Below are 24346 nucleotides of genomic sequence, written 5' to 3' on the forward strand. Positions count from 1 at the left end.
GGCCACAGAGGAGGATATTGCAGCCTGTTCTGAAGATACCTGATAAGCTAGGGTTCAGTGGCCTTAGAAAGGGGCAGGGAGGAGTTGAGGGAGGGAGGGTGGGATTGGGATGGAATGAGGGAGTGGGCTACAGCTGGGATACAAAGTTAAACTGTAACTAATATTAAAAAATAAAATTTTAATTAAAAATTATATTTCTACTGTTTCACTCTTTTTGCTGTACACAAATTAGACATTTTTACTGTAGAAATGTGTGTCATGGGACTATGATTAAAAATCTCTCTCCCTCTCTCTCTCTCTCTCTCTCTCTCTCTCTCTCTATATATATATATATATATATATATATATGTCTGTGTGTATGTGTGCATGTATACACACATGTACACATAAATTTTAGCCAACATTCTACCATATTTACATAGTTTTTATTTTAAAATAGTTTTTTTTTATTCATGTGCATGTGTATGTAAATTTGTGTAAGTGTTTGCCACATGTGTGCAAGGTCCCACAGAAGCCAGAAGCAGGTGCCACATTCCCTGGAGCTGGAGTTACAGGCAGTTATTATGAGCCATCTGACATGTGTGCTGGAAACCAAACTCAGTACCTCTAGAAGAACAATCAGTAGGTGCTCTTAATCACTGAGCCATCACTCCAGCTATATAAGAGCTTTCTCAACGTCTTTATCTTCAAAGCCTGTGCTTTTCATTAGAAATTCATGACCATGCAAGTCTGCACTTGTAAGTTTCCTAAGTTCCTACATTAAAGGGAAAAAAAAAAAACTGAGTCAAAGCTTTATTTTACATAACCCCCAAAAATCAATTCACATACACAATCATAGAAAAACTACTAACAAAGTTTTCTGCATTCAACATTCTAGGCAGACAGTGGACAGAAGAGAAAGTGACGTGAAGGTGGCCCATATTTCCAGTACTGTATCCCTAAGCCACCAAGTAGTTCGGGTCACTGCCATGGCCAGACAGCAGGAACAGGAGGACAGGACCTGCCATTTTCAGACATGGCCTTGTGGTATTTAGCAATTTTCTCCAAATGGAAACATTACCTCCAAGGAGGAAAAGGACCATAAGACTCATGAAGCTAAGAAATGACCAGGAAGCAACAATCACATTTCTCCCGTACACACACTTACAGTAGAAGTAATTGCTGAGATAGAGGAGTCGCTGGGCAGTTGCCTTTGCACATGGAGCTCCAAGAATGAAGCTTTTGTGAACTCTCACCCATGCTGCCGTTGACTTTCCACAGAGACAGCTACCTTTACGTATTTAATTCATCCATGTCCCTGTAAGTGATCCCTCTAACCTATTGTTTCTATGAGCTAGACCTGGGTGTAAGCATTTCTGGGAGCTGCTAGTGGTGCCCTACCTGGGGTAAACAGACATTTGTTTCCGTCACCCAGGAAAATATGACATGTACGCATCTTGAGTTCAGATTTCCAACCTTAAGAATCAGGACACAGTAATCTTCTGGTGTTTCGGTCCTGCAGTGGGTGCTGATTGCTTAGGTCAGTTCTGAAACACATACTGGTGGGTAAGGTTGTACTGACCATGTTTCATGTGATGGGGGTCTCCAGCATCATGGGAAAGTACACACACACACACACACACACACACACACACACACACACAAAACCTTCACAGAGGGTTTCTTTTATGATTCTTTTCTTACTGCGTTAGAAATGAAAATATTTGAAATATGTCTTAATTTGTATCTGAGGAGGTGAGCCCTTTCCCTCAGAGTCAATTATTTTTAAAACAAAATAATGTCATCTTCCTTAAGGGAAAGTATGCTTGATTACTCTGAGAAACCACGAAACAATCTGGCAATCCACTGGGGGTTTTGTAAACTATGAAAAATTATTTTATCTCTGAAAGTACAGAATTCATACCTAATAATACATATTATCTTTTGCTAAAATGATGCACAATTGTACTTTACTTGTATGCTCAAGGGATACATCTAAATATTCTACAGTACATTTCTATTTCCATTTAAAATTAGGAAATAATATTTTCTGTATTCCATCGTAACATTGATATCACAGGGCTTTACTGTACCCCCTCATGATTCAGAGACAGTGAAGAAGGGTTGTCAAAGAAAGTAAGAAATATTGATACTCAGGGTACACTTCAATGTAAAAATCTTTCATCATTTAAGTATTTTAAATATTTTGATGGAATTTCTGTGCTCTTGAAACCTAATTAATTTCTGGAACTCAATAATAAAAATTTTCACCAGGTCTTCCGTAGCACCAAACTCTAGATCGCCAATTGGTACTTGTCCTGAATTTCTGGGTGTTATAAGAGGGTGACTCTAAATGTTTCCTCACCTAAATTAAGAGGCCTGATGCCCACTGATATTCTGCTGTCTGACAATGTTGCTGTTCTTACGTATAAGGAGATGTCCACAGAAACAGCAGATGCCTGTTCTCTGTATGAAGGCAGTCTCTGTTCCGAGTACCCAACACTTGTCTCTCACACATAAACACAAACACACACAGAGAAAAATACATAAACACACATACATTAATATATCTTAAGTATTTAGCAGTCTATATATTTACCAGATTGCCTTTGCATAAAGAAGGTCACATTGTGAACATTTGGAAAAACAGATGCACTATAAATCTTAGTACACAAACTTTACCTTCTAAAGAAGGACCAGAAACCTGTGTTTCAAGAAACTGATAACTAGAGTCAGTAATTTCATCACATCATCACCACCAAACAGTACTACCGCCACCATCATAATTATCATCACCACCATCATTATCATCACCATCACTTACATGATAAAAACCATTTAATTTAGAACCAAGCTACTAGGTTCAGCACTGTCAGGTCATTGAACATATGCCAAATGAAGCAAAGAATACTAAACTCACATCAACTCAATGATACACTCAGACAGATTACATAACCACGAGCTCAGTCCTCACAAACAGCAGAGGAAATTCAGTAATTTTGCTCACTTTATAAATGAGGAAAAAATGACAATCATCTATGACCTAGAGGATGACATCTCTTGATAGCATAGATAAGATGTATTAGACCTTAATTGATGGCAGATGCTCTTAATTGTGAGCTCTGCCAAGTTTTTGGTGGCATTTTATATTGGCATGAAACTCACTGTTGTGGGCCATTTCAGTCTCTGCATTTGGAATGAAGGAGCATCATTGATTCAGGGTTCAAGAAGAAGCATTGATCAAGTGGTATTAACAGCATACAAGGTTAATATTTCACTCGTCTTTTTTTTTCCATCTCTAATTCATTCTACTCATCACCATTCTGTCACCTTTCTCTACATATGATATATCACAGACACTCTCAGTACACCCTTCTCTTGTTTACACATAAGATGGCTAGCCTGGCTGGGCATACCTAATGAAGTCATTAAGGATTTTGCTTTAGGAAAGGTTTTAAAGAGATTATTCTAATAATTTTTTTAGGTGACTGCTGCTATACATTCATGCCTATGATGCCTATGAGCATAAACAAGGCTGTTTTATTTATTTACCTCATCTTTACTAATGATTAATATTTTTTTCATTGTGAAATTACTCAAATATAAAATTCATCATTGAAAGATTATTTTTTTCTGTTCCTTTTTCTGGGGTGGGGACATATTTTCTTTTTTGTGTCCTGAATTCTTTATCATTGGAGCCATCGTTTTTTTTTTTTTTTTTTTTAACATAATCATTAGCTCTCTTCTGGGCTTAATATTTGCATTAATTGGGCTTTATGTCATAGTAAGAGTTATTTGAGAGAGTACCAAGAAAGCAGGAATCTTAAGCTTAGGATTCCATCAACATGGTTGTAAACATACTTTTTGATGGAAACAAATAAGATATCTCTATAGGACTCTGTTTGCAGTCACTAAATTAGCACCAAATTAGCACTAAATTCTTTTGATCTTAATTAGATATACTCTGTGAGACCAAAGGCAACAGTATGTTTAGCATCAGTGTTGGTTCTCAACTGCTACGATAAAGCATGACCAGGACAGCCTACATAAAACTGAGTTTATTGGGGCTTATGAACTAGACGGCCGAGAGTCTATTGTCATCACGGTGCAGATGCAAGGCAGCAATCAGCAGGCATAGAAGCTGGAGCAAGAAGCTGAGAACACACATCTTGAACCACAAGCACAAAGCAGAGAAAGTGGCCTGGATATGGCTCAAGAGCTTTCACTCTCAAAGCCCACCCTTAGGAACATACTTCCTCCGGCAAGTTCACACCTCCTAAACATCCCAAAACAGGGCTCTCAGGACTCCAGTGTTCAAATGGCTGGGACTATGGGGGACATTTCTAACCCAAACCGCCACAGTATCTGTCTAGAACTGGGGTTATTCGATTTGGCTATTGCATCTTTTTCTGTTTTATCTGGGGAGGGGGGGAACAGGAAGGTGTTTGAAATTAAAATATTATACCTGTTGCATTGTGATATCAATCCCTATAAGTCACTCCCATGCATTATCTCTCCCTATGGAGAAAATAAAGATATAATGAAGAATGAATGAAGTGTGAAGATATATTTTTGGTTCTGTGCTGTGCTGTAACATTTTGATAAAGTGGCAAAATGTGTGACCATCGAATTCTTTGTACAAAACTCTGTTGGGTACCCTGAACAGAGTTATTTTATATTCAGAGCCTGTAACCACAGACAACCCACTTCCATTTTAGGGACTAAGCCTTGCTGATTCTAAAAGAATCTTTCTTTTTTTTAAAATTTTTTATTAATTACACTTTATTCATTTTGTATCCCCCCATAAGCCTCTCCCTCCTCCCCTCCCGATCCCATCCTCCCTCCCCTTTCTGCATGCATGCCACTCCCCAAGTCCACTGATAGGGGAGGTTCTCCTCTCCTTTCTGATCTTTGTCTATCAGTTCTCATCAAAAGTGGTTACATTGTCCTCTACTGTGGCCTGGTAAGGCTGCTCCCCCTTCAAGGGGAGGTGATCAAAGAGCAGGCCAATCAGATTATGTCAGAGGCAGTCCCTCTTCCCATTACTATGTAACCCACTTGGACACTGAACTGCCATGGGCTACATCTGTGCAGGAGTTCTAGGTTATCTCCACGAATAGTCCTTGGTTGGAGTATGAGTCTCTGGGAAGTTCCCTGTGTTCAAATTATCTTGTTCTGTTCCTCTCCTTGTGGAGTTCCCGTCCCCTCCAGCTCTTACTATTTCCCACTTCTTACATAAAATTCCATTCACTCTGCCCATCAGTTGGCCATCAGGCTCAGCATCTGCTTTGATAGTCTATACTGCAGAGGCTTTCAGAGGCCCTCTGTGGCAGGTTTCAAGGTTGTTTCCTATTTTCTTCTGGCTTTCAGAGGCCCTCTGTAGCAGGTTCTGAGGTTGTTTCCTATTTTCTTTTTCTTCTGATGTCCATCCTCTTTGCCTTTCAGGATGGGGATTGAACATTTTGGTTAGGGTCCTCTCTTTTGCTTAGTTTGTTTAGATGTACAGATTTTAGTGGGTTTATTCTATGTTGTATGTTTATATGAGTGAGTATATACCATGGGTGTCTTTTTGCTTCTGGGACAACTCACTCAGGATGATCCTTTCCAGGTCCCACCATTTACCTGCAAATTTCATGATTTCCTTATTTTTCATTGCTGAGTAATACTCCATTGTATAGATGTACCACAGTTTCTTCATCCATTCTTCAGTTGAGGGGCATCTGGGTTGTTTCCAGCTTCTTCAAAAACTTACCCAGGACTTGTTTTCGTGTGTTGTGACTTCGGGTGTTGGCCTTTGGTTAGCATATTTACTATTACACATTTGAGCTGCATCCCTCCAATTTATTATTCTATTGAGGACTCCTCCTTGCTCCAATTTTATAAACACTCACCAATCTCAGACTAATCTCGGAATATTTCTCCTATGAATTATCTAGTACCTCTCTCCAGGACTTACCCTCAGATGCAGCTGTAACAGCAGCATAGATATTGTGTGTGTGTATGTGTATGTGTATATGGTAATGTCTGTGTGTGTCTGTGTGTGTGTGTGTGTGTGTGTGTGTGAATAAATCAACAAAATGCTGATAGTTAGCTACAGAAGAGTCACTTTCTCAAAAAGGGACAACTGCTGAAGTTGGTAAATGGCAAAGTGGAGAATAAATTTAGCTTCCCTGAAGCCAAGATGATTTGAGACTGTACCAAACTCACATTTTTATACACATTCACAGAGGGTTTTCTTTTAAAGTCTTCATGTCTGCTGCTGCAATCTACATATGGCCCAGTCACTTTATTTTCCTTCAAACTTTGCCAATCTGAACAGAATTGGGAATACATTGTAAAACACATGACCTGTGTGAAATTTCATATTAGTGCTATTAATCCTAGACTTAGTTCTAACCCTATCAGTATACATATCTGTATCTCCAATTCTAGGTATGGACAGCATTGTAAATTTTTAGAGCTGAAAGAGGTTCTTTAGAGACCATCTGTTCCAGGCCCTCATTACAAAGAGGTGTAAACTGAATCCGTGTGAGGCAAAATGACTTGTCCAACATCTGGTAAATGATAAAATTAGTAAGCAGCGGAAGGAATGCTTCTATCCAGTTGCAGGACTTGTATGTTTCTAGGTTTAACTCTAAGATGTTCTGTGTGTGTGTGAAATACTGTGAGGCATCTGTGGAAAACCATGCACAGTCAACTCTTCCATCATTGGTCAAAGCTGTGCTTCCTGCCTGGTGTCCTTCCCGATTGCTGATACAAACAACATAATTTGTCTTTTTTTTTTTTATTGTTGGGTATATGCTATTGGTTTGCAGTCTCTTGAAAGCAGAGACTGAGAGAAGATTGTCTAAACAATTAGTTTATCTGCTGGCATCTCCAAAATCCAAGATTAAAGAAGAAAAGGCCAAAGTTGCTACTGTGGGCATTTGGGCTCTTCTTGCTGGGGATCCCTAAGACACTGCAAGGAAGACTGCCTAAGAATTGACTCTCCAAGTAACAGAAGACTGAGTCGTTTATCTATGCACTGTCATGCTCCATTGACTGAGGGCTGCCCCCAAGGAGAGAGTTTGTGTTTCATGGTTCCTCACGCTTACGATGTATGAGAATAGCCAGAGGGAGAGAAATGTAGAAAAATGCCACCGGAGGTGTAGATGAAGTCAGAATGGGTAAGGGGCTGTTGGACCAAGAACACGTGATTCACAGTTCCACAGATACCAAGCAATTTAAACATTTTAGATATTCCTTTCTAATTTGAAAATGCACGTATGGGCATGCATGTATGGGCTAGCTTCATACATTACTCACTCATTAATCAATGATAAATGTGAGATGAGTAACCCATGGTATCCTATAATTACACTACAGCAGAGAGCTCTGTGCTTTGGCTCTCCGTGTGTTTCTCTCTCTCTCCCTCTCCCTTTCTTTCTTCCTCTCCATCTCTATTTCTTCTTCTGTCTGTTTTATGTGACTGGCCAATATGGGGAATTTATTCAATAAATAATATAGAAGCCATATATGCCAGGCTTCTAGATCCTAGGCATGGAGCAGTGAATTATAAAGACAAACTCTTACAACAATACTTCTAATAACAGCCTCTTTAATAACACACCTCAGAAATAGTATACTGGAGATACTGATCAGTGATTAGAAGAAATTTTAAACAATTAGGGAAGTAGAAGATGTGAATAAAATGAAACAATGCTTTTTTAACTTACTATAATCACAGAAAGAACACTGATTATATAATATTGTAGGACATATCTAAAAATGATAGAAATCGAATCTTAGGTATATCAAAGGTATATTCTTGACAAAAGTAGTCCACAAATTCCAATCATAACTGATATCATTTCTGTATAACAAGAAAGCCAAATGTTAAGGGGAAAATAATCAGGAAATTGCAGGGTAGGAACTACAACAAGGATACAGACCAATTCGTGTTTCTTTGTATAAATCTTGTTTCTTTAAGAAGTATATTAATTTGATTCATTAATATTATGAAACTTCAAGAAATTATACATAAAGTGCCAAACACTATGGGTTCGGGTAAAAACACCAAACTCTAACCCCTGTTCATTTTTAATAGTCATTACCATTCTATTTACTTACTTACTTCCTTACTTCCTTACTTCCTTATTTCAATTTATTCACTTTGTATACTCGTGGTAGCCCTCTCCATTTCCTCCTAGTTCCACCTTCCCCTTTTCTCCCCTTATGCCCTTTCCCTATTCCACTGAGGACCTCTTCCCCCTCTGTTTGACCCTAGCCTATTAAGTCTCATCAGGACTGGCTGCATTATCTACCTCTATGGCCTGGCAAGGCTGTACCCCAGGGGGAGATGATCAAAGAGCCTGCCACTGAGTTCATGTTAGAGACAGCTCCTGTACCCCTTACTAGAAAGCCCACTTGGAAACTGAGCAAGGGTCTAGGTCCTCTCCACGCATGGTTCTTGGTTGGAGTATTGGTCTCTGCAGGTGGCCCTGTGCCCAGGTTTTGGGGCTTATTGATCTCCTGTGCAGTTCCTGTACCCTCCAGGTCTTTCTATCTTCCTCTTCTTCCATAAGGTTTCCTGTACTCTGCCCAAAGTTTGGTTGTGAATCTCAGTATCTCCTTCCATACCCTGATGGGTAGAATCTATCAGAGGCTCCCTGAAATTTACAGGCAACTGATGGGAACTAAAAAAGATCATCCTGAGTGAGGTAACCCAGAAGCAGGAAGAAACACATGGAATATACTCACTCATAAGTGGATATTAGCCATATAATATAGGATAAACATACAAAAATCTATATTCTTGAAGAAGCTAAACAACAAGGAGGACCCTAGGGAAGAGGCTGAAATCTCACTCAGGAGGGCAAACAGGATAGACATCGGAAGTAGGAGAAGACAAGCAACAGGACAGGAGCCTTCTACAGGGTACTCTGAGACAGTCCACCCTTCACTACCATTCTTTATTATGTTTTGCCAATATGAAGGTTTCGTTGCTCTTTAAAAAAGTAAAATGGAAAAAAAAAGTAAGATGGAAGAGGAGGAGGTCCTCCTCTATCTTGGAAAGGGGAAGGGAGGAGATGAGGAAGGGATGGTGTGATTGGGAGGGAATGAGGGATGGGGCTACAGCAGGGATACAAAGTAAATAACCTGTGATTAATATAAAATTATTATTTAAAAAAGAGTATTGTCATTCCAGATTTGAATGGCTTTAAAGATGCAAAAGTAAAGTCAATTGCTTTGTGATTGAACTTTTAGAAGATTGCTACAAAATTAATTTTTTGTATTTTTGAGTTATCACTAGAGACTTAGCCTAGTATTTGATGGAAAAAAAGAAAACCCACCAAAACGAAAAGCACCATTCAGTACCCCTAAACAATTTTCAAATCTTAAAGAATTCCTTTTAAGCATGGGTAGCCTGGTTATATATTTGAAATGGAAAATGATCAAGAAAGGGGATATTTAAAGCTGTTAATTACAGTAAACATAAGCATACATATTGTCCTTGCCAAACTCTTTCTGAAATGTAAAGCTAAAGAAGTATAGAAAAATATGGATGATACACAGAAAGAAGAAAATGAGCAGTTAAAGAAATCTGTTCAGCATTGAGAGTGTCAAGTGCAGTGGAAATTAATGAAACCAAGACACATAACAAGGAAACAAAAACATTAATTAAAGCTTGACTTTACCTACTCCGAAAGAAGCATATGGTAAGAGAATATTAATACATGTAAAACAACACACAGAAGGCTCACGGAAAAGCCAGTGTGACGAGTCTATACAAATAGCTACTTGAGCAAATAGTATACTGCCCGTCTTCCAAAACACAACTGAAAAGGTTTGTAGCTTTTTTGATATTGCAACCTTTAATTTCCTAAAATGCCCTCAAAAACAGTGGGTTAAATAAATGTATTGCTGCTGGCAAAACCAAGGAATTTATTCACTCTTAGGTAGTTTAATGGATATCTTTGGAGAGTCATTATGATAAAAGTTTCAGGACCTCAGTCGAGGTCTTTAGGGAGTTAGGTATCAGAGAAAGCCAGCTGATGTGCACAATTTGTGTTATACTGTTGAGACGGCAGAAGATTTAGGCTCTGAACACACGAGGGAGATAAATATGATCTCTATAAAAAGATATTCCAAAATATCTTATGAACATTCCAAAATGTTCATAAATCATAGAAGAGAGAGTGTGTTACATATCCAACCCAGAATGTGAAAACTGGAATTTAAAGTATATGTAAGCCAAGAATTATAAATAAAATACAACAAATTAAAACAACCAATAGGGCAGTAAAAAAAAAACAACAATGTATCAATAATTGACATTTTAATGTTCTAAAAATAATAATACAGACGTAGTTTCATGTATAAATTTCAATCCTGAACGAACCAAATTAACACACTAAAAGATGCTTAAAGCTACAGTCTGGCTTGAATCTGAGGCATAGACACAGATGTCCCAAGTATAGGACTTGTGACCTTTAGTGATTTTTTTCTCACATCTTGATTAATCAGCAATATTGTCCACAATTTGAATGAAAAAAAAAAAAACATAATAAATGTTTGCCTCCTAGTGTTAATGGAAGAATGAAATGAGATTTTTTTTTTAATTTTATTTTTTTCTTATCAGTTACATTTTATTAACTCTGTATCCCAGCCTTGTCCCGATCCCTCATTCCCTCCCAGTCTCTCCCTCCCTCCCTCATCTCCACCGTGCCCCTTGCCAAGTCCACTAATAGGGGGGACCTCCTCCCCATTCATCTGATCCTGTTTTATCAGGTATCTTCAGGAGAATGAAATGAGATTAAACACAGGTACTAAGCAAAGTGCCTGCAATAAAGCGAGGGACCCGTACATGCTGATGCTGTCTTTGCTCCAACTGGCCAACAGTCTACTTGTGAATCAAAAGAGCCCCACGAGCATGTTGCTGTGTATGTTCTGCTCAGGACTGTAGCCTAAGGTTCCATTCCTGGGCTGGCCCACTGTAAGCCACCCAGTAGTATCTAAATGGATGAATCAGTTAAAAGGATAGAGATCCAAAAGCCCAATTTGCTTCAAGTTATATTAAAAAAAAAAAAAAGCAAATATATTCAAATGTCTCTTTAGGACCTAAGACAAGAAATCAGGTCAGCTCTGAAAGAAAAGTACTAACCCAATCGAGGAAACGATTTCCAGCCCGACTGGACTTACAATGCATTGTTCCTGAATTACACATGTCAGGTGCTAGGCTCAAATCTCTCAGAAAACTGAAAAAGCAATAAACGGCATGTTTGAACTTATAAAGCTTCTTTTCTAGTGATTGGCAATGGGTATATGGCAAAATCTTCTGTATTATGTTTTCTGGAGCCTAATAGGCTATAGGGGTATTGAAATGAAAAGCAGAGAATAAGATGGAGTGGTTTGAAAGAACTACTCAGATAAAATCCCATCCACTAACAACAAACAGCCAATTCTTCAGACTCTATTATCAGATTTACTGCCTAATACCTCCATGCAACTGGGCCCTGGGATGATCAAAAATAAAAATGTTCAAACTCAATAATGGCTTAAGTAGCAGTAGAGGGAAAGGTCGGCAGATGAACCATCACTTCTGATGTTTGGACAGAGCACCATGAAAAGAGCCAGCGAAAGACTAGCAAGAAGGTGTGTTCACCACTGTCAGCAAATGCCAGCCCCAGTAACCTGCACACTTATGATTTTACCATTGCCTTCTAAAGCAAAGGCCTACTTTTGAATTAGTGTGAAATACAGTGGCACTTTTAAATCAAAAAGTTTTGAAATGACACTCTACCTGCAAGGCACAACATGAATGATTGCAGCACCAGCAGTTCCCATGGCAACCTCATCTTCAGTTTCCAAGGTCAAAGGAGTTTCAAGTCCAATAACAAGTGAATGAAACTGCTGCTTCTGCTTCTTTTAAGTTTTGTGCAACCTTTAATCTGTGGACAAGAAGAGACATTACAATGAGATTTGGCTCCATGTCTCCTTATGGTCTCCTTATCTGCCTCTAAATGAATAATAATAAAGTCCACTTGTGGAAAATATTACTGAAGGAAAGGAAAGAACAGTGAATTATGAATTTGAAGACAAATAAGCCTCCTGCTTGTGTTTTATTTTGAGGTCCAGCCCCTCTATAAAGCCCACGCTGACTCCAAACTTCAAATTCTTCTGACTTAGTCTCTTCATGCTAGGATTACAAATGTAGACTAAGATTCCCAGCCCACTTCTTATTCCTTTTTTTTTTTTCTTTTTCAAATATTACTTAGGCAAGAACTTGGGCTGATATGGCCCTATACAAAGCTGGTAATGGGACAAGGACCTCTCCTTATCAGGTAGAAATTAACTTGAAGGCAGAGGAAGAGTCCTTGATTTACATGATCATTCTCCATTATTTAGTTTTCTATCCCCTTATTATTTTTTTCCAGAAAATAATGAAACTCCCCCCCCACAAAAAAATTGAACAGAAAAAGATGTCCACAGAATGAGATAAATAATGACAGCTTTTACAGACCTTAAAGTGAACTCCAAATTCCCAGCACAGGGGAAACTGCAAGTACTCCACCCATTCACATATTTCTCCATTGTGCTCCATATTTAATTTTAAAACTGCTACAGTATGGATGCGTTTTTTTATGAATATGGTCTTGGAAGGCTCATGTACAAGATGCTTGGTACAAGGTGGTATAAAGCAAAAGAAAATGAGACTTGAAAAAGGAGGGACTTAGTGAGACCTGGGTATACTATTGAAGCAGATGTCCTCAAAGGGATACAACAAACCTTTGCTGCATCAGTAGCTGCCTCAGGTATTTCACTAAACTGAAAAAAAAAATGGGCTAAAACTAGACAGTCAAAGTATACAACTCCAGGGTCTACTGAAGTAGATCTTATCAATTATGAGTTGCTGCTGACCGAGTACACATGGAGAAAACCCAAAACAAAATTAAAAAGAAAAGAGGAAGTTGTATTGTCTATGGGAAAATAGATGAGACTGATGATAATCATATTAAGTAAATTAACTCAGTCTCAGAAAGATAAATACCATTCTCTCATTCATGGATCTTGGTCTGACAGATTTAAAATCATATATGTACAGATAACTTGAACATAGACGCAAAAATGCCTAGAAGGGCAAAGGGAACCAATGTGAAAGGAAAAGAGAGAAGGCACAGTTTGTTATGTGTTTACATGAAAAAAAGCCTTTATATAATCCTGTAAAATAAAACTAAATTAAATACAAATTATAGAAAATTTTAAAAATGGTACTTTAGCTTAAGAAAACTGCTGATAAATTTCTAAATCAAACAAACATAATAGTTTTCCTTTTGGACAGAAATTTTAAACTAGACTTTTGCAGGAAAGGTAGATTACTTATTCTGTGAACCTTTTAAAAGCTATATAACCAAATTGTGAGACAGGTGGGAAACATTGTCTTTATGGAGAACTCTGGAAGCTCCTGGCAGAAAAGGGCAGGTTTCACCATGCCCACGTCAAGCAGAGCAGGATATGTGGGTCCCAGCCCCAGATCTGTAAAGTAACCACAACTTTTCAAAGAAATACTAAACAGTATTGCATTTTGAAAAATCTATCAAGCTTTAATGGTTGGCAATCAGCTTAAAATAGCTTAAGATGAGATCAGGCATGTCCTGTGAGACCGAACATTTCATGACTGAATGCTTGGCCTCAAACAAAACATTTATAGCATTTTCTCCAGAGGCAGAGTGTGGAAACCTTAGTTACCTGTGTTTGAAATCTGGTCCACTAAAGTCTGTAGACAGTGCTTTTGTAAAAGACTGTATGTGTTTGAATCAATAGAAAACAAGTTTTTGTGTGTATTTTCTCAAGCCAGGGTTTCTCTTGTGTAATGGCTATGGCAGTCCTGGACTAGTTTTGTAGCTCTGACTGGCCTCAATCTCACAGAGATCCCCTGCCTCTTCCTCCTCTAGTGCTGGGATTAAAGGCATGTACCATCATGCCTTGCTAATAGAAAATAATTTCATAATCTCAAAAATATCTACCATATATCCACTGGGCTGTTCAGTTTTATATCAATTTGACACAGCCTGGGCTCACCTGGGATAAAGAAATCTCAGAAGAGAAAATGTCCCCACCAGAGTTGTCCATTGCAAACCATGGTGCATTGTTTTCATTGGTGATTGATGTGCAAGAGCTCAGCCTACTGTGGATGGTGCTACCTTTGGGAAGGCAGTCCTTGGGTGTAAAAGCCAGCTGGGTAAGCAATGAAGAGCAAGCCAGTAAGCAGCACTCTTCTATGACTTCTACAACATGCCTTGCTCTGCCCTGTTTGAGTTTCCATTCTGACATTCCTCAGTGATGAACTATGATTTGGAAAGCTGAAGTAAACGCTTTCGTCCCCAAGGCCATAGTGTTTTATATCAGCAGTACAAATTCTACCTAAGATGTTTACTTGGATGATGCTATTTTGCAATGAATCTAACGATAGAAATACTTAAATATATTTCACTCTGGTACATTGCTGCATGGGCTCAGTGTTTCCTCTCGTCCTCACCATTCTTCCATACTATTGGAAGGCAGCCCTCATGATACTCATATAGAGTACTGTCTGCTTTCCAGATACAAGGGACCTGCCCAAATGAACAAGATACTGCCTCCAGCTTCTAAGAGCTCATGCTCTAATGGAGACAGCTTTATCAACTGTAAAATACACTTTTATTATCTTACAATGAAAACTTTCTGGCTTGGAAAGCCCTTAGCAAGGTTAAAACTCTTTGAAAAACTATCCTGCACCATTAGTTACCACACACAATGATTACCCAGCCTCAAAACACACACACATATACACATAAACGCATGTACGTGTATAGATGACTATGTATATACATTACAAATTTAACACATATGTACATTGCCGAAATCTCCAGTACTTTTAATTGATTATCAACCGAGGCTTCTCATCCCATTCTATACATGACCAACACACTATGAATAGATGCAGGATTCAGTAAAAAGGTGCTCTTAGATTTAATTTACCCTACCTGACCACTGAAAAACCTTTATGTAGGACAGGAAGCCAAGAGAAAATGAGCTCCCATCATTAGAGAACTCACCTCTCTTTTGTGCTCTTAAATAGAGCACCTGTGATAGAGCCAGACTTAATATGTTGTGAAGATGAGAGGCACCCTTGACCTGAGATCTGCTGATGTAGCTGAAAGTGGGTTGAGTCTGTAATTGGATATGTTCAGATACTCTTATAACATGAATGGTGATTAGGGCATTTGGATAAACAGGATGTGCTGATCAATAAAAACTATTAATGTCTAAAGTGAGTGATCAGAGTATTAATAATTAATTTGCCAGGGTAATGTCATCTCAGATCTAGAGATTGATCTACAATGTTAAGCAGTTTCTAGGAGCAATTAAAACCAGCTTAGGGAATGTATCCAGTTACAAGACCATGATTTAGCTCATGATATGATACTATTTATATGGCCTATTGCTTGAAAAGCTGAAGATTCTAAAGATGGAGAAATTTAAGAACCATGTGGACATTGATTTACATTCAGGTGTGTAAGGTTCACCCTCCATCTGAAATCATGGTGTCCTTGATGGTCATTTTTCTAGTGGGCAGGATTATCAGAAGCAGTAGGTTTTCTGAAAGGTATTGGAGATTCATGACCCTCGTGTGGCATTGTGGTGCAGGATAGAAAGTTTCATAATTTCGGTTTTCTTGCTAGTGCCATCAAGAAAGGTGTGGGATAAGCTGAGAGTTATAGCGGCAATAGATCTCCCGTGCAGCTCTGAGCTCTCACTGCTTTATTGGAAGGTGGCTGCAGCAGAGGTAGTATACCATGCAGTAACTCTGAGATCTTCTCCAGGACGGACACACATAAATCCTAGATAGGATGCCGCACAATGAAACAGAAGTTCATTATTTTTCTCTGAGGAAGAAGGAGATGGATAACTGAGAATTCTACTTTCCTTCTTTTCCTCTTCTATACATAGAAACTGCCTCCCAATCCTTCAAGCAATGGCTGTACTAGTAATTGTATATAGGGTCTCAGGATAGGCCACTGATGGACCCACAGAAGACTGACACAGACCATCACTGTGAGCTTCAGGTATTGTACATGCACAGCCTAGTCATGTATTCATACATGCTCTGACACTTGGCTGAATTAAAATTATGTTGGTACTCAAATGGCATCAATTCAGTCCATGCAGTAGGGACAATGCCAAGGTGGGTGTGCCAAAACAAGGGAGGCAAGACTCTGTCTTCAATGAGCTCACACATTACTTATGAAAAGCAAATAAACCAGTAAATTTTAAGTCAGCACAAAGTCTGACTTAAGTGTTAAGGAAAGTCATAGATGTAGAAAATGAGTAGGAAGGGACCCAGGAATGGGTGGGGGCAAGATCTTCAAGAACTTACTTCAGAGAGGCTGCAAGAATCAATCTTAAAGTCAAATAATGGAGAAAAAGTTTTCTAATCCCAACTACTGGAAAAATCAAGTCAGGAAACTATGATCTCAGACAGTATCAGGTTGTAGAGACATAAAAGAATGAAAAATGCACTCTGCCACACTAGCTTGAGCTGTCATCTAGGACCTACTGTTCTCCAGCTGGGTGGTTCATCTATTAAACAAACAAACTTTTATTATATTTGTATTATATACAAATTCATATATAATTAGTATATATATTGTATTATAGTGTATGTATACATAGAAACATATATATATATATATATATATACACACACACACAGAGTGCATACACACACACACACACACACACACACACACACATACACACACACATGCACACACACATGCAGACTTTCAGACTTTATTTCAAAGGGCAAGAGCAGGCTGGAATAGCCTTCAAGAGGTACAGGACCTTAGCAAGCTGTCTTTCCCGTGTGGAGAGCTGCTTTCCAAGCCACCCCTCAGAGCACGGAGTACTTAATCTATTTCTTCTCTTTTTCTCCTACGGTCAACGATGTAAGCGCATGTCCAGTTACTAAGTATGCTTTTAATCTACAATATATATTAAGGTCTCAAATCATGAAGACAAAGCAGGAAAATACTGAATTTGAAATGAAGCACATTGAATTTTATTTTTCCCCATCAATCATAGGATAACTGTGTAATTTCTAATTGTGTCAGATATTCTGTAGGTTGGAGACCATACATGAACTTCTGCCTAGCAGAGAGTAAACCAGAATGTTTTGTAAATGCTTAATCTTGTTTAGGCTTAGATTCAAATTTAGCTTTTTCCACCGGACCCTTGTACCTCACCGAATTGAGTTTTTAAATTTATGAAGGAATGGCGCATTGCTTTCTTCTTTCATATTAAATGGGCACATAGAATGGTAGCTAATTGTCAGAAAAAAGCAGTCACTGAAGAGTTGGCATGTAAATGGAAAAATAGATACCTAACATCTTTTGTGGATGTGTTTTTACACTCACTTTTCTCATTAAACCTTCACAACCATCCTGGGGTCAGGCAGCACTATCCTTTATAGAATTTCTATGTGCTACTATTAATTTTTTTCTCTTCTGTTTATTAATTTTTATAGATAAGAATTCTCATCTCTGTGCAATCACTTTCAATGACAAAATATACCTTTTTCTACTGTTTTCCAAATTTAGTTATATCATGTAATTTGGATAACAAATTTTCATCTGAGTCTCATTGATTACATTTCTTTTCATCCCTCTTTTCTAATCTCCCTCTTTCTATTTTGACATTAATAATTTCATTATCTGGTTCCAGTTTTAACTGTATTTCACAAATTTATCCTGAGATATCTATCACAGAGAATCTATTCCATAGGCTCATATATACCTTTTAGCACATGAGCTAGAATGAGTGTCATCAATTGAGGACAAAGAGGTATTGAACATTTTCAAAGGATATCTTTCAGTTTATATGTATAGATTTTTTTTGCCTTTATGTATGTATGTGTTCCATGTGTGTGACTGTTACCCACAAAGTCAAGAAGAAGGAGGCCTTATAACTATAATTACAAATGATTATGAGCCACCATATTGGTGCTGGGAATTGAAACCAGGTCCTTAACCAGAGCACAAGTTCCTTTTACCTTTTGAACTATTTACCCAACCTAAGTATTGAACATTTTAACAATTATGTTTTAAAAGAGGCAAATAGATATAGCTAGAAACTTCTGCCATTATTTAGTTGAAAATACAAAATTTGCCTAGTCCACCTGAAATGTTATTCATAATTCTTCATAGAGATGAAACTAACATGTATGGAGAATGAACATCAAAATGTAATAGACAATAACCATCATGAAAGAATATGTGATTAAACTCTTCGATCATGGTGGTTATGTGTTAAGGGAACAAAATACTATGGAAATGATAAATAATAGACATCATTAAAAATTTCTTATGGAGCAGTAGTTACCTGTGTTATACATTTAAGTAACATAATCATTAAAATAAAGCTTAAGAAAGGCAGCAATATAGTTTTTATTTTATAGGGTTAGTAAATTGCTCCTTGTTAGTCTTACAAATAAGAGAATAATTTTAACTTTAAATATTTTCCATCCCAAGACTATTGAAGTATATTTTACATAGTGGCATAGGCTGTTTGTTGTATAGTTTGATTATTTTTTTTAATATAAAGTCATACAACATTGCTAAGAGACATACAGGATGCTTCTATCCTGCATAGAAGTAAATCCTCAAGTTTCAGTTCATGGGAATTTAACTACTCTTGACTTTCCCAAAATAGGGATATAGGGCCAACTTTTGCATATAAAAACAGAGCTTCATCTTGCATTCTGATTGTTCTGGTGTATCATCCCTCCATCAGGGTGCCAGCCCTATATCATATTCTCATTACAATAGAAACAACAGGAGTAAATCATAGCTCAGGAAAGAAAAATGCCTGGCGCCCCTCTCTTCTACCTCTCCCTCAGAGAGCAATGTTAATTGATTTGCACTCATTCCTGCTTAGCCTGAGGGCAGCCCCAGAATCTTTTCAACAGAGCATTTCAAATAGACACGACAAAATCAATACATGTTGCAAGTAAAATAAAAATACCTTTGCTCCCCTTTGGTGGTTGAGCGTGTTGGCTGTAGCATCATAACAGGCAGGTTTAAATCCCAGCTTTACCATTTAGCTGCTGACCTTGGGCGAGTCATTTAACCTCTGCTAACCTCACTTTCTTCTTTGGTAAAATGACAGTAAAGATGCAGAGTTGTTGGAAAGAGTATGAGAGAAAAATCTTTGTAATTGGATTCTACTAGAAAAAGCTTATCTTGGTTTTGAGCAGGAAAACTTGTTGCGGGAAGATGGCCAAGGCTTGGAATCCTTTAGCAATGGGAAGAAACAGATGCAGAGAGGACTGCCTAATGCCATAGGGGAAATCCTTGGATTCCCTTCTGAGTGAGCATTACAGGAGAAAGTCAGTAAGGAGGGACCAACAGCAGGAACCAGAAGCTTTCTGGGTACAGAGAAGCAGACTCTGTAGACTCTTGGGCTCTTACCAGAAGCAGAGGAAATTACATTTCTTAGCAACCATCTCACGTTTGTTTTCTTCCTGCCCACTGGTGTGCTTCACAGTGCCAATTCTGCTAAACTCCCAAATAAATCACTGTTAATGAAGCATGTTGCCATACAGACAGCAACAGGCATTTTTTAATCACCTAAACTAAAGAAGAGCTAAAGGTAAGCACAAAACACTCTGATACCTAATACATTAGGTGTCAGATTTAAAGAGGCAAGAGCCGTGCAACTTTCAGGGCTTTTACTTCCATGCACTCAGTGGGGAAGTAAAGCTTACTAGTATATTTATCATTATGCACAGCTTGCCGATTGCTCAGACAGCCAAATCAGATATCAGGGAGCTTAAAAGAGAGTCTGTATCTACTTCATCAAAACCAAAAGATTTCTAACAAAAACTAAAATGATCCCCACAGATTTCTATGATAGTCTATACTAATAAAGGAGCTAAATAAAAGTTTACAAATTATGTATTTAATTCTAGCAACAAGCCCAAGCAAGGGGCAATAAAGAACCTACCATATGGAGATCATTTTATTTTGCCATGAAACATAATCAAACACTATATTAATACAGATAGCTAAAATATTAGGGCATAGGTACGCATTAAGAAAATATATGGCCTTTGCTGATAAACCAAATATTGATACTTGAATTTTAAGATGATAAAGTTTTCCCCTATCTTCTACTTTTTCATCTCTAAAATGGAGATATTACCACAAATTTCAGAAGATTATATAGAACCTCATGAGATAATGCACACAAGGTTGTATCACCATAATGCAAAAAGAAAAAAATAATCCACTATTTTTGTCTTGCTAGATGAACATAATTCCTTTTTATATTATAAATCTTATCCTCATATACACAGGTAAGCGAAGCTAACACCCATTATCAAAGAAGCCTCTCATTCCAACAAATGGAAACTATAAAAGAAAATCACAACTAGACACATTGCAATGATCAACAGATCACGAGGATCTGGATACATCTAAATCATAGCTACTGCATCTACAGCTCAGGGATCATCACAGAAGAGGGGAAGGAAAGACTGTTAAGAGCCTTAAGAGCCAGAATAGCAGGGAGTTTGCTGTTAAAGAGTCTTTCCTAAAAATTACTCCCTAAACAAAACTGGAAAAATGGCATTGTCAACACACATGCTAATGCAGAATAGAGAAATGTTTGTGAGGTCTCAACCCTAGAAGAAGAACTCAAAGAAACTAATGACTGTTGGAAAAAGAATACATACCAACACAATTATAGAGTTTTGTTTTACCTATAGCAAACTTGGAGTCTCTTGTACTAAAACAAGTAGAATTTTAGGACATGCAATGACTCCACTCTTTCTTTAAGACACCCAAACAAAATATAGCATCAAGAAACCAAACCAAAAGACAAACAAACAAAAAATATATTACAAAAGCCTATGTCTGTATCCTGTGCTATTATTTATAGAACTCAATGTTATTTCAAATGTTAGCAATCACCTAACAATATAGTGGACAAAAGATCTATAAAACACTGGGAGGGCTGGAGAGATAGCTCAGAGGTTAAGAGCACTGGCTACTCTTCCAGAGGTCCTGAGTTCAATTCCCAGCAACCACATGGTGGCTCACAACCATCTTTAATGAAATCTGGGGCCCTCTTCTGGTGTGCCGGTATACATGCAGACAGAATACTCTATAAATAATAAATAAATAAATCTTAAAACAAACAAAACTGGGAATGTGAACATCCTGCCATGGAATTGTAATGAGCAAATGGCGCCCCTCATTCATGAGGGTATTTATAGTTAATAGTTTATGGAAGGGGAGCTATTTTCTTTGTTGATATAGCCAGTCATAAGGTGCTCCTGGAAAACCAAACCAAACCAACGAATAAAACAAACAAATTTCATTCATGTTCCTGTAGACAGCCTTAGTGAAACCCATCAGATCACAAAGACAAAAACAGATGGGAATGTGGGAAAGTTAAGCCATTTGGAGGAAGGAAGAAATTGTTGGATGTTGGAAGGGATCATGGGAGCATAACGCATGCAGGGCAGGTGAGCATGACAGAAATACATTATGCACATATGTGCAAATGTCATGAGACCTATTATTATGTAATATATGTGTATAATATATGAAAGTTATGAAAAATCTTTCTGTTGAACATTTGTATCTTGTTGGGCATTAGGGATCTTACTGAATCAGACCAGTTTATCCTTTCACTGAGTTTATAACTAACACGTATTCTAGCTTATTTTCTTGAACACTTTCTTGAATGTTTTAATTTTTAATAAAATATATTTCTGTTTTATTGTCCCTTAATCAATGACTGTATACAGATGTTGCCTTATTTCTATATTATTAGAACAATTCAATGGAATTTTATCTAGTTCAGAAGTTTTCTAGGGTCTTCTTTGAAACAAATAAGAACTATTTAAACAAACTATTGCCTCCATGTCCTTGTCTTTTCTAGCAAAATCTACATCTTGGGTAGGAATTAGGGAGAAAACCAATAACAGCTGTGTTTTTTTTTTTTTTTTTTTCTTGAGCATGTTTCAGAGTAGCAATTGCTACACAAAGGGTTATATAGATTACTGAAGAATCAAAATATCTTGAGGTATATTATTGTTTCTATTTGTCAAAGTGGCCAAGAGCTTGGAAGTGAATGAGAGCCACCTATTTCTCGAACATAACTTCTGCTGCTTCCTTCTGGCCCTGTAAGTGGCCAATTTCACTTCTGTTTGTTGCATCAGGGCAGACATCAGTGACATTCAAAGAGCTAAAGAGAACAAGAATCCTGTAAGCATGCCTGAAAAGACTGCCTTTCTCTGCCCCAGTGGGAGAGACTTCCTCATTAGTTACAGAGTCCAACCAATGAGAATAATTGTAGCATCAAGATTCAAAATGATTGGCATGGTGAGGGATGGTGTGTTTCCACCTTATAGCAACAGAAGAAATTATACATGTGACAGTTTTGAAGGAGTTATGTACCGCTCTTATCAGTAGGTGGTTTTCTACCTAGTTAGTTTAATTATCCAAAATAGGTAGCAAGTAATAGATACATTCTTTATTTAATCAGGATGACTTACGCTTAATTGTGTAAATGATACAGGCTCTGGGAAAGCCAGGTTTCAGGGCTGGACTGCAGCTTATATAACAGATGTCTCCATAGCTCTGGGGATGAAATGAACACACTGCCAATTTACTTTTAACTATTCTATTTATGATTTTATTTTAAATTACACTGGTGATCATTTCCACTTATAAAGTGATTTTTGTCCAAGAATGTCTGAATGACAGTGTACTAATTCTTATCAAACATTTTGGGTTAATGGCTAGATGTCAATATTTGAACTTCTAATAAGAAAAAATAAAGGCCTATGCAAGCACAGCGATTGGGTAACGTTTAATAAATTAAGAAGGAACGCACATGCTTTTGTATAAAGTCAGTGTCAGGGAGGCAGTGGTGGTTACAGTGCTGAAGTCTGCTGACCATCTTAACCCAATTGTCAAGCTCACAAATCAACAGTGATGATACTCGTTACTGCTTTGCTATTTTTCCTGATAGGGGCACAATACTATGTTGTCATACCCTCATAATTCCAAACCTCAATGTGATCATGAGATATGCCAGGCAACTACTGATAGTCTACAAAATAATTAACCAACAATTTCCAGAAAATTAAAGATAGAAAAGGGCACAGAAAGTCTTAAGAACTGCCATGCAGCGATGGGGAGTAAGAAGACATAGAAGGTATAAATGATAGCATTTTGGGTTTGATCCTGGGATTTAAAATTGGGAAATTTCAAATAGAACAAGTTATAAAACTAACAGCATTATGTCAATTAAGATTTCTTGGCTTTGTCTATTATTACCTAAGTATAATATTCATTTAGAAGTAGGACAAAAGGCTATGAGAACTTTATAATATTACTTTAACATTTTTTTGTGGTATTTGTTGCGTGTGTGTGTGTGTGTGTGTGTGTGTGTGTGTGTGTGTGTGTGTGTGTGTAAATGCACAAGCACATGTGCACGTTCATACATGGGAACATATATAGGCATATGTGAGATACTTGTGACTAAGCTTGATCCAAGTTTGATCTCTGGAACTATGTAGTATAAGGAGAGAACTGAGTCCTACCATTTTCTATAAGTCTGTATTTATTTCAAAATAACATTAAAGGTGATCATATTCCCTTAGCTGGGAATTTTACTCTTGCTTCTATTAAAGCAGAGTTATCTTCTACACACACACACAATATCACAACTGATATTATCCTGTGGTGCTATCATTTGCCCACAAAGCACAGGTATCCTACACGCTGACTGACAGAAGGTAAGAGCATCATATAAAAACTTCTGGGAAATAAATGCCTGATATTCCTAGATACTGTCATTATTATCAGTGTTAAACTTTGCCATAGAACTATTTATACTATGGGGAAATCAAACTTAGGTGTACAAAAAAAAAAAAAAAAAAAAAAAAAAAACCAACAAATATACTCTATTAATCATAATACAGAAAAATAAAGTAAAAATTTAGTATGCACACCACAATATTGGACAATTAATTTTGGCTTGTGTGTAAAGAACAAAAACATAATAATGACCATAGCAGTTGTGGTTGATTGAAAAAGAACTATCTCTCTTAGGTACAGGCATTTAAACACTTACATCTGCTTGGTAGTCCTATTTGAGGAGGGTTAGAAACTGTGGACTTTCTGGAAAAAGTTTGTCCCAGCAGATGGTCTTGAAAGTTCATATCATCACCTTACTTTTTGTTCTGTGTTTGCAGCTGAAGGTGTGATCTGTCAACTTCTTTTTCGTACTGTCATGCCTACCATGTGCTGCCATTCCTCCTACCATGATA

At 37.5% G+C, this 24346-nt stretch overlaps 1 protein-coding gene across 3 annotated transcripts in view; it reads right to left on the reverse strand.

Moving 5' to 3' along the window:
• The window catches only part of LOC129692233 (contactin-4), a 1033094-nt gene that overhangs the window by 529720 nt on the left and 479028 nt on the right, over nucleotides 1-24346 (reverse strand). For all 3 annotated transcript variants that reach the window (XM_055628516.1, XM_055628514.1, XM_055628515.1), the window contains one exon: nucleotides 11762-11909. In XM_055628516.1, coding sequence (XP_055484491.1) covers nucleotides 11762-11816 — 55 coding nt within the window. In that variant the 5' untranslated portion in view covers nucleotides 11817-11909. The remainder of the gene's footprint in view (nucleotides 1-11761; nucleotides 11910-24346) is intronic.

Source organism: Psammomys obesus, unplaced genomic scaffold (assembly GCF_907164565.1).
Source record: "Psammomys obesus unplaced genomic scaffold, mPsaObe1.curated_primary_1811, whole genome shotgun sequence".
NCBI lineage: Eukaryota > Metazoa > Chordata > Mammalia > Rodentia > Muridae > Psammomys > Psammomys obesus.